The following is an 11,676-nucleotide window of genomic DNA, read 5'->3' as shown; positions in this document are numbered from 1 at the left end:
ACCAACTTTTTGATTTATTGATCTGTTCTATAATCCTTTTATTTTCAATTTCATTTAATTCTGCTCTAATTTTGGTTATTTCTTTTCTTCTGCTAGATTTGGGATTGGAATGTTCTTCCTTTTCTAGTTGTTTGAGATGTCCCATTAAGTTGTTAACTTCTTCTCTTTCCGTTCTCTTGAGGAAGGCTTGCAGTGCTATAAATTTCCCTCTTAGGACTGCCTTAGCAGGATCCCAGAGGTGCTGATAATTCATGTCTTCATTATTGTTTTGTTCCAAAAATTTTGTAATTTCCTTCTTAATCTTGTCTCTGACCCACCTATCATTCAGCATAAGGTTATTTAACTTCCATGTTTTTGTATGAGTCTGCAGATTCCTGTTGTTACTGAGTTCAACTTTTATTCCATGATGGTCTGAGAAGATGCAAGGAATAATAATTTCTATTCTTTTAAATTTGCTGGGGTTAGACTTGTGACCTAAGATGTGATCGATTTTGGAGTATGTTCTGTGGGCTGATAAGAAAAATGTGTATTCAGTTTTGTTAGGATGAAATATTCTGTAGATGTCTGTTATATCCAAATGTTGGATGATTAAGTTTAAATCTAAAATTTCTTTGTTCACCTTCTTATTGGAGGATCTATCCCACACTGCCAAAGGAGTGTTGAAGCCTCCGACTATGATGGTGCTGGAAGAAATCAAGTTGCTCACGCCTGTTAGAGTGTCTCTTGTAAATTGAAGTGCATTTTGGTTGGGTGCATAAATATTAATAATTGAAATCTCATCATATTGAATATTACCCTTAACAGGTATAAAGTGACCGTCCTTGTCCTTGTTTACTTTTGTTGGTTTAAAGCCTATTGTGTCTGGGAATAAAATTGCAACACCTGCTTTTTTCTGCTTTTCATTTGCCTGAAATATAGATGACCATCCCTTCACCCTGAGTCTATATTCATCTTTTAAGGATTCTTATATGCAGCAGATATCTGGCCTGAGTTTTTATATCCAGTCAGCCAACTTGTTCCTCTTTAGAGGACAATTTAAGCCATTCACATTAATTGAGAATATTGATAAGCCTGGTAAAATTTTAGATCTCGAGTTGTTTGAAAGTCCAGTGGACATTTTTAATCCTTTCACCACTATGTAAATTGGAATTTGATCAAAAGTTTCTGAGTGAGTTTACTTTTGTTGTGGAGGATTACACTGTTCATCATGGAGGATTGGTCTGAGAATTTCCTGAAGAGCTGGTTTAGTTATGGCAAATTTCTTCAACATGTGAATGTCATTAAAGTATTTAATTTGTCCATCATAGATGAAACTCAGTTTAGCTGGATACAGGATCCTGGGTTGAAAGTTGTTTTGTTTTAGGAGATTAAAAGTTGATGACCACACTCTTCTAGCCTGAAAGTTTTCAGCAAAGAGATCTGTAGTCATTCTAATATTCTTCCCCTTGTAGGTTATGATTTTCTTACGTCTGGCTGCTTTTAGAAATTTCTCTTTCACATTAACTTTAGTGAAGTTAATTATGATGTGCCTGGGGATGTCTTGTTTGGGTTGAGTCGTAATGGGGTTCTAAAACTGTCTGCTATCTGAATTTCAGAATATCTTGGCCTATCTGGAAAGTTCTCTTGCATAATTTCATGAAGAAGAGCCTCTGTGTTTTGTGAAGCAACTTTGTCACCTTCAGGGATCCCTATACAGCGAATATTAGTTTTCTTCGAATTATCCCAGAGCTCTCTGAGAGAATGATCCATTTTACTCACCATTTCTCTTCCTCTTTGAGTGCTTGGGTGAGTTCAAAAGCTTTATCTTCAATGTCAGAGATCCTTTCTTCTGCCTGCTCTATTGTATTAGCGAGGGATTCTACTGTATTTTTCAGATCTTTGAGAGCTGCAAATTCTTGTCTCAATGTGTCCAAATCTTTGGTCATTTTATCTTTGAAATCGTTGAATTCTTGAGACATCTTTTGAATAATTTGAAATTCTGATTCCCTCCTTTCATCCAATCTGTTGATCTTATTTGCTATCCAGACTCTGAACTCGATTTCTGACATCTCAGCCATCTGTTTATGGATGGGGTCTTCAGTTGCATTTGCCATGTCCTTCCTTGGGGAGGTTGTTCTACTCTGGTTATTCATGTTACCAGAGTTTCTCTGCTGATTCCACCCCATGCTTAATTTACACTGCTTGGCTTCTCTCTTAGAGCTTTGCCAAGGACCCATACAGTGGTATGGCCTGAGAAACTGGGGGCCTCCTTGGTTTGGTGGGTCTAAGTCTGTCTTATTTTCAGCTGATCTCTGTTCTACCCTAGTAAATCAGTTACTCTGGGTTGAAGTCTCAGCTATGGAGAAATTCCAGCAATTATGTCACCCTGCCCCCCACAGACAACAATTGGAAAATGAAAATCATACCTTCCCACAACCACACACCCAGGGTAACACTTTGGATAGTCCTCGGGTGATTGGCCCAGTTCAAGAGGTCCAAATCAATTGTCGCGGTCAGCACTGGTCTCAGGTGGGGGAGTTCAAAAGGTCTGTGGCAACTAGATAGCAGGGGACTGCTGGCAGCTCAGGTATGACTGGCGTCGGTGCTCTGTGAGTTCAGAAGGACCAACCCAGCAAATAAATTAGTCTGGGAATATTGATGCCTCCTTCCCCACCTCACATCTCTGTCACACCCAGTCACTGGTAACTCCAGTGGGGCTGGGGCTGTGACCCAGTTCACCCCAGTGAGCAGATGCTCCAGGGGTTTATGCCTGCCTGAGTCAGAGAAAGATCTAGTCTCCTCAGCCAGTTCTCTTTCTTGGCCACTATCCAGCAGGGGGAGGTGAGGCCTGACAACCTTGGGTGCTTAATGGAGGTGAGGCAGTTCCTTCAGTTCCAGCTCTGCCCCTGATTGATGTTGCTGGCAGAACAGCACAACTTCACAGAGTTTGTTTCTGTCCTGGTTATCAGACGCTGCTTGAGGTGACAGAAACCATGACTCAGTTCCGGGCAGTGGCAAGCAGTTGGAGCTCATACTGAGCTGTCAGTTCCTGCCTCTGCCTGCCCACCTTTGTCTTACCTATGACCCCCTGGGGGCCAGGTGTGTCTCAGCCTCAGTAAAGCAGACCTCTGGCTTGGCCCCTCCCTGGAAGTCTGACAGCTCTGTGCACCCATATTCTAGTCCCCATGTTTCTTTACTCACATCCCAGATCTGTCTGCTAGTAGCTGCCACCAGAGAAGGTGCCTGGCTTCCTCTGGTTGCCCAGAGAGACAGGGTGTGTTTGTCCGGGATAGCCACCCCAGGGGCATGAGCTTTAGTGTTCCCACCATTGCTGTTATTCTACGCCTGGGGGCACTGCCACTGCTCCTGCATGGTTCCCTCTCAGCTGATCGTCCTCTCCTTACTCCCGTGCCACAGAATAAGCACAGCTGACCAAGAGCCCTTCCCCTGTCCACACCTCTGGAGAAAATGCCCAAGAATCTGGACTCCATTGGGGACAGGCTTCCAGAGCTCAGGGTGAGAGTGGAGGGGAGTGCTGGGAGTTCAGAGGTGCAGATAGAGAATATATACAGTTTTATGCCTAGCAGGAGAGTGCCATGGTACCCTAGTATGGGTACGAAATCCAGTTTTTAGAGGGTCTCTCCTGTGGGATGGAATGGGAGGACATTTGAACTCTGCTCCCTTGTTCATATGGAGTTTACTGCCAGCCCTTCTCATGGGGAAGAGAACTCCCATCTGCTTGGCAATGGATTCAGTACCTTTTATTTGTATCTTTGGTGTTGCAGCTCTTCTCAGCAGGGTTGATATGTGTTCTTCAACATTCTCTCTTGGCTCAGCTCCAAACCATCAGCTTACTTGTCAAACTTCTGTCTTTTAACTCTTCCTCTGGATGGCAGTCCGCCATCTTACCTCCGCCCCCCCCAACTCTTTTTTGTAGGAAGTAGAACTTACTTTATAATTAGGAGTCTTCTGCCTATGTAAATTTTGAAAAGCAGAATTGCAGATTAGAATAGTCCAAGTAGATTCTTTTAAAAAATTTGTGAATTAGGCAGTGCCTGTGGCCTTAAGGAGTAGGTCGCCAGCTCCATATGCCAAGGGTGGCAGGTTCAAACCTGGCCCTGGCCAAAAACTGCAAAAAAAAAAAAAAAAAAAATTGTGAATTATACCAAAGAATGCACACCTATGCAGCTACTACCCGTCTTAAGAAAGAGAGCATTACTGGCATTATAGAAGGTCCTTGTCTTTCCTTCATAATCACTTTTCCTTTTCTCTCACCTGGGCTAATCAACATTCTAGGTTTCCTGTTAATCATTTTGTTGCTTTTCTCTATAATTTTACTACATACATATGTATCCATATGCAAATTATTATAATATATGGGTTTTTACTTTAGATAAATGGAATTCCAAAGTATGTATTCTTCTACACACTTCTCAAAATTATGTTTTTGAGATTTAATCATACTGATCTATTTAGCTTTTAATTCATTCATTTTCACTCCTATATGGTCCTCCACTGTAAGGACATACTAAAATAAATTACTCCATTCTAATGTGGATGCACATAAAAGTAATTTTAAGTGTTTTTGCATTACACATGGTATTGTGTATGAACATTTTTTATACATACATTCATGTACCAGAGGGGAATCCCTCTGGAGTAAACATCACTAGAATAGGAATAGCTGGATCGTAGGGCTTATATATATTTAACTTTGCTTTTTCAAAATGGTCTTCACAATTTATACACATGCTCCTATCAGCTTTGGGGTTTTTTTGAGACAGAGTCTTACTATGTTGCCCTTGTTAGAGTGCTGTGGGGTCACAGCTCACAGCAACCTCAAACTCTTGGGCAAAAGCGATCCTCTTGCCTTAGCCTCCTGAGTAGCTGGGACTATAGGTGCCCATCACAGAGCCTGGCTATTTTTAGAGATGAGGACTTGCTGTGGCTCAGACTGGTCTCAAACCTGTGACTGAGCTTAGGCAATCCACCCTCCTTGGCCTCCCAGAGTGCTAGGATTACAGGTGTGAGCCAATGCACCTGGCCCCTAATATACTAATATTAATCGAACTTTACTTTCTGAGCTAAAATCATTTTTGTCATAATACACCTTCATTTTTGTATTCTTTGCATCTATTCTATTTGGGATATATATATATGTTGAGTTTGTACTGTAGTTTTCCTTTATTCTTTTTCTTTGTTTGATTTTGTTATGCTGACTTCATGAAATTAGCTGAGATTATTTTTTCTTTTTATATTCTCTAGAATTTTTGTAATATTAGAATACTGATGACTTGAATGTTTGGTAGAACTTGCCTGTAAAGCTATATAGGACTATTATTTTCTTTGTAGGGACTTTTTAAAACTTCCTTAATGGTTACAGCACTATATAGTTTTTAAATTTCTTCTTAAGGAATTTTATATTTTTCTGGGAATTTTCTATTTCATCTACGTTTTTAAACATTTTGTCATAAATTTGTTCATAACATGCTTTTATTACCCTTTTTCCTCAAGTTTTATTTGTATTTGTGTTTCTCGTTACCATGTTGTTTATTCTGCCTTGTTTTATATTTTTTGACAATTAATATTATTTAACATTTCTTTTATTATTTTAAAGAATCAATATTTGGCTCTATTCTTCTCTATTATATTACTTTCTATTCATATTTATTTTCTTCCTAATATATTTTTTGATCCTGTGAAATCCATTAAGTCTTGATTTATAGCTTAGAATAGGCTCAATTTTTATAAATATTCCATGTATGCTTAAAAAGAATGTTAATTTTCCGATTTTTGGTTTGATTTGTATATGCTTATTAGCTCTAACTTATTAAATTTACTATTTAAGTCAAAATATTTGTAAGCTATAAATAAGAAAGCATTACTATTTATTTTTTACTTTTTATCAAGTGGATCTAATGATTATTGAGGGAAAAATTAGTTTTAAAAATATCCCCCTGTGATGGAGGATTTTTCAATTTGTTGTTCTAATTCTTTTAAAGTTTGCTATCTATGTTTTGAATATATGAGGGCTGTCTGGAAAGTATCTAGCCATGTGTGTCTCTATTTTCCGTAGTACATGGGTGGATACTTTCTGGACAGCCCGTGTATATTGTTAGGCACATCCAATTTTGAAATCAGACGTTTCTGGAAAATTGATCCTCTTACCATGGTATGTTGACCCTCTTCATCTCTAATAATGCTTGCTACCTTAAAGTCTACTTTATCTGAAATGACTAGTTATACAGGTCATCTATTGGTTATACTGTGTGTCACTTGAATTACTTGGGGCTCAAGTTAGAGTTGAATTTGTCCCAAGAGGTTTTGTCTTGGCTTCTGCAGGTTGCCTTGAGGCACTGTTATCCTGGGACCCTTTTAAGTTACATTCGACCCTTGAAGTTTTCAGACTACACAAGTGACACAAAGGCAGGACAAAACATTTGTGGGACTGACTAGTAGTTACTAATTCTGGACACAGATTTTTTTTTTTTCTCCAATGCCAAGGTGAAAACAATGCTGTCCTTGTTCTTATGTTGGTTTACTTCTAGCTGATACTCATGCAGAAGAGGCTTTCGTGTTCTAGGTTGAATGTAGGAATCTTCTCTGAGACAGCCACTGTGGGTAGCTCTTGTGCTCTGTCTCCTGTGTTCTATACAGCCATCACAATCCCTGTAGGTTCCCAGGGTGTGGCAGATGTCCTCAAGGGGAAAACTGGCTTTCTCACCCCCTGACCTCCTAAAGTTTTTAGTTTATATTAGTTTTTGGCCTTTGGAAAATTTCTACTTTTTTGTTAGCTTAGTGATTCATTAAAAAAATATATTTTTATTTTGTCTAGTCTTTTGAGCTATTTTTATTTGGAAAGCCGTTCCAGTGCTCCTATAAAAAATGAACATTTCAATCACTTCTTTCTTGTAAACACACTAAAACCAGATTTTGTTAGTTGTAATGTTTGTCTTGTGTCTTCTGAGGATGTCAAAATTAAGACAAAAGATGATTTCATATAAATATTATTATTTTTTTCTTTTGAGATAGAGTTTCAAGCTGTCACCCTTGGTAGAGTGCTGTGACGTCACAGGTCACAGCACCCTCAAACTCTTGGGCTTAAGCATTTCTCTTGCCTTAACCTCCCAAGTAGCTGGGACTACAGGCATCTGCCATAATACCCAGCTATTTTTTGGTTGTAGTTGTCATTGTCGTTTGGCAGGCCCAGGCTGGATTCGAAGCTGCCAGCTCCGGTGTATGTGGCTGGCGCCCTTAGCCACTAATCCTCAGGTGCCAAGCCTATAAATTTAATTCTTAAATGCTGCTCTTCTTCCAAGTGAAATGACCAATATCTGTGAACCAAAAGCCTGACTTAGAATTCTTTTCACTCTACTCTGAAATTAAGATGATGGGGTGAGGAGCCATTTTTGGTGTTTTTAAAATTATTCTTGAGAAAAATTCAACTCAAGAGAATGAATCTACTTTAAATTGCTTTTTAAATCCTGAATTCACAAAATTAAGAACTCGTTTTATACTTTATAGTTTCAAATCTCTGAGTGTATTTTCATCAATATTTGATTAAGGGACCAATTGTTTCCTTTGCATCATTGGATTAATTATTTAGCTTTTCTTTGCTTTAGTTTCCTCTTAAAAATGGAATATACTAATACTAACCATCTTAGGTTCCTGGTAGGATTAAATATCCAGTGTATGTAAAGAGCTTTGTATGGTGCCTGATATATAATCATGGAGTAACTGGCGGCACCCGGTGCTGCTTAGTCTTCAACTTCAGAATCAAAACAGCTCTTCTTTTTTTTTTTTTTTTTTTTTGAGACAGAGCCTCAAGCTGTCCCCCTGGGTAGAGTCCCGTGGCATTACAGCTCACAGCAACCTCCAACTCCTGGGCTCAAGCGAGTCTCCTGTCTCCGCCTCCCAAGTAGCTGGGACCACAGGCGCCCGCCACAACCCCCGGCTATTTTTTGGTTGCAGCTGTCATTGTTGTTTGGCGGGTCTGGGCTGGATTCGAACCCGCCACCTTAGGTGTACGTGGTTGGCGCCTTAGCCGGTTGAGCTATAGGCGCCGAGCCAACAGCTCTTCTTTTATTCTGTGTTTTCAGGTATGTGCCTGTCAAAGATCTACTGGGAATTTATGAGAAACTTTATGGTCACAAAGCCATCACCAAAGATGTAATTGTTGAGTGCTCTTACCTTCAGTTCTTGGAAATGTAAGTGTAACCTAGTGGAAAGTTTGGCCTGATTTTATTGTGACTTCCTTGGCACACTTTTCATGTTTTAATTTCCTGAGAGTGGATTTGGGTTTTATGAATTTTGCTTATTCAAAGGCAGTGCATGTTAGTGCCTGTGAGTAGATGGAATTTTTTTGTCACTATTTGTTTCATTTCTCTGTTAGAAACTTTGACTTATAGTTAAAATTACTGTTTGTATTACAGGCATGGTGAAATGTTGGCTGTTTCTAAGGTAAAGGCCTCATTCTTCCAAATCTTAGTTTAAAGGATTATAAAAATACCAGGGAAAGCTCCTTATTGATTTATTTTTCTTTCTCTCTGTCAAAGCTTTATCCCACTTACTCTACCAAGTCCCCGTTTTTGGTAGAGCAATTCCAAGAGTATTTCCTTGGAGGACTGGATGATATGGCATTTTGGACCACAAATATTTATCGTCTAACAAGCTTCATGCTAGAGAATGGGACCAGGTAAATTATTGCTCTAGGTATAGCTCCTGCCTCTCCACCTCATTTCCCAACATAATTGTTGGGTTTTTCAACTGATCAAATATAAACAAAACCAAAAAATTTCATGATGTGCTTTCTTAACCTATTTAAGAAGGAAAAGAATGGAAACTCAGTCATCTCAAAAACTTGACTGTCTAGCCTGGGGCAACAGAGTATGAAAGTCTGTCTCAAAAACAGCAGCAGCAGCAACAACAACAACTTGACTAGCCCCATCCGGTTGGCTGGCTTAATGCTTCTGATGTTTTAGCAATAGAGAGATAGATATTGCAGAATTTTTGATCTGTGACAAATGGTGCAGACAGGAAGGACTGAAGTACTTTTGGCAAAACCCATACTGGGGGCTGGAGTACAGCTCTCCGAGGCTTCAGGGTGGCTTTGCCACTGTGTTCTTACTGTAGCAACAGGTTTGTGGTGACTCATCCCTCCACCCCACGTGACCTCTCAGGGTTTGAGGGTTTAAAACAGATGTAAACAGAACCCCATGCACATACCCCTAAACACACACTCCAGAATAGTATCAGAAATAAATGCACTTATAAAGCACAGTTTTCTGTGGAAATTTGACATCTCACCCAGATAGGACAGTTACTCAATCTCATTTCCTTTGCTTCTCTTCTTGACCATGCTCAGGGCAGGTGTGAATCAGAGAGTTAGAGCAACTGTACATCAGGGTAGACTGGATTGTCCCCACTCCCAGCTGTAGCAGATCGTTAGGCTCTCATAGACTCTAGATGTTGGGGTGCTAATGTTCCCCTGAGGACTCATTTGGGTTGGGGTGCAGGCTTGAGTATGAAAACAGTGGGACATTGGCACAGCACCAGAAGCTTAGGCTGTGTCACCAGCAATTAGAAAGAAGCTTCTTTGTGCTTGGGAGGCCACACTAGTGTTTGTTCCCATAAACATTTGCTAGTATTTAAATAATGTTAACCATAATTATATATCCTGATGATTCGAAACCAAATTCCTTTTGATAATAAATTTGACCTCAGCTTTGTATATAGTAAACTTGTTTTTAAGACTCAATGAGTAACAATTTGGCAGGGATAAAACATCTGAGTGCCATTTGTAACAGTGAAATAAACCTCAAGTAAAATCTCCATGCCTTCGTTCTGTGGTTGCGGGTTTTTAGGTGCACGCTAGCATGCTTGTAGAGAGGATGAGCTTTGGAATTTGAGAGTCCTGCCACTCACTACTGAGTTATCTGGAACAAGTTGCTAAACTTCTCTAAGCCTTAGTCTCTTCATTTGTAAGATGAGGACAGTAATACTATTTTTATTAGAGGATTTTTGTGAGGAGTAAATGACATCACTCATGTAAAAAGCTTACCTTGTAGTAAGCACTCAGTAAATGTTGGCTACTATTATTAAAATTATTATTAGAGGGGAGTTAAGTTTATATTGGAAGGATTCATAACACATGGCTTCGCTGGAGAGAATGACCTGCATTTACTTGTTTTATGTAACCCATGTGTGACAATCTTCAAATTGGAAAACCATTTTTAGTGTTTGCTTTTGGTTTGGTTCTCCAATTAGTTCAGGAAAGGTGCATAGCTGGCCCTTACTCTTTAATTAGGGAGAAATAATTGACAAGTAACATATTTCTTGTCTTTGATTCCCTATCTCAGTTTGCCAAGGCATAAAATTCCATGAGTTGACTGCTTGTTTACACACATATACAAAGAAAACTTTGTTAGAACTTACAGGAATTTTTGAGAAGTTTGGAGAAGACTCCAGAGAGAAACCACACAAATTCATGACAAAAAGAAAAATATAAATATTTTCATAATAACAGGTATTTCCAACTTAATAGGAATAGGTTATCTTACGAAGCTCATTTATGTTATGTGGGGCTCAGGGTGTACTTTCCTAAAGAGACAATGAAATAGTGGTAATTACATTCCCAGAACTTTCCTTACCTCAAAATGTATTTGTAAATACACTCATTTACACATTTGCAAAAACACTAATATTGTGAGACTGCCTTCTGCATCCTGGGGGTGGGGGAGAAAAGAGGATTCAAAGAAAGAAGTTCCAAGCTGGCTCCAAAGGAAGATTTTGACAGGAGAAGTTTGCCTCCAGCTTCTTCCCACCTCCTTTCTAAATTCCTTTTCTGCACCTAGTTTTTTTCATCCTTATGGGCTATACTAACTGCCTTTGGACTATCCTGAGCCTCCCTCATGACCTCCATATAAATCTTCTTTTCCTTAAAAATAGTTTTCATTCCAAAATACTCTTCTAGAGTCAATGCCCACTCCCTTGATGCTTCTGTTCAGATTTAGGGGCAAGCCCCTACTCAAAACAGTTCATCCCTTACATTCTTGGAAGCCTTTCCACTTGTAAAAGGGGATACTTCATTGCCTATTTATTTATTGAATTTATAGAATTTTTTTAAGAAATGAAATTGAGAACTTCAGACATATTTGGGCATTAATGGGCATAACTGGGGAGAAGGTGATGTAATTGCAAACCAGTTTCTACCATTGTCTCTAATTCTGAGATATTTCATGTCCCCATGGAGCAGCTCAGCAAAAGGGAGGAGGACTGCTGTGAATCTGGGGGCTGGGTTGCGTGGGGCTGCCCGTATTACCATAATACCACAAGCAGCAGTCTATCCACCCTTGTCTAGGAGGACTTGGCTTTTAATTGGTGCTGCATAGTTAGGTTATGAGCACTTTAAGCCTTTTGGACATGGTTGAAGTATATTACTGACTCTCAGGGAAATTCATGCTTGAAAAAGAAGGTAGAAAAATGCTTAATTCATTTGACTATTTTTCCAGTGGTTGTAATCTACCTGAGAACCCTCTGTTCATTACATGCAGTGGCCAGAAAAACAATACCCAGGGGTAAGTAGATTCTAAACTTTTTCATAAAAAAAGAATATCTTGGGGTGGGGAAAGGGGAGAGCAGACAAAGGGAAGGAGGGAGGGGGTGGGGGAAGAGAAGAGCAGACAAAGGGAAGGAGGG

General features: G+C 39.4%; 1 protein-coding gene across 1 annotated transcript in view; it reads left to right on the top strand.

The window, feature by feature from the left end:
* GPLD1 (glycosylphosphatidylinositol specific phospholipase D1) overlaps positions 1-11,676 on the top strand; it is a 58,195-nt gene that overhangs the window by 21,419 nt on the left and 25,100 nt on the right. The window contains exons 8-11 of the mRNA XM_023512290.1: positions 8,079-8,186; positions 8,412-8,439; positions 8,535-8,674; positions 11,490-11,555. Coding sequence (XP_023368058.1) covers positions 8,079-8,186; positions 8,412-8,439; positions 8,535-8,674; positions 11,490-11,555 — 342 coding nt within the window. The remainder of the gene's footprint in view (positions 1-8,078; positions 8,187-8,411; positions 8,440-8,534; positions 8,675-11,489; positions 11,556-11,676) is intronic.

This window comes from Otolemur garnettii, unplaced genomic scaffold (assembly GCF_000181295.1).
Source record: "Otolemur garnettii isolate 467f Iridium unplaced genomic scaffold, OtoGar3 scaffold00026, whole genome shotgun sequence".
Classification (NCBI taxonomy): Eukaryota; Metazoa; Chordata; class Mammalia; order Primates; family Galagidae; genus Otolemur; species Otolemur garnettii.
Note: the sequence above shows the minus strand (reverse complement) of the source record. Positions and strands in the feature narration are given on the sequence as shown.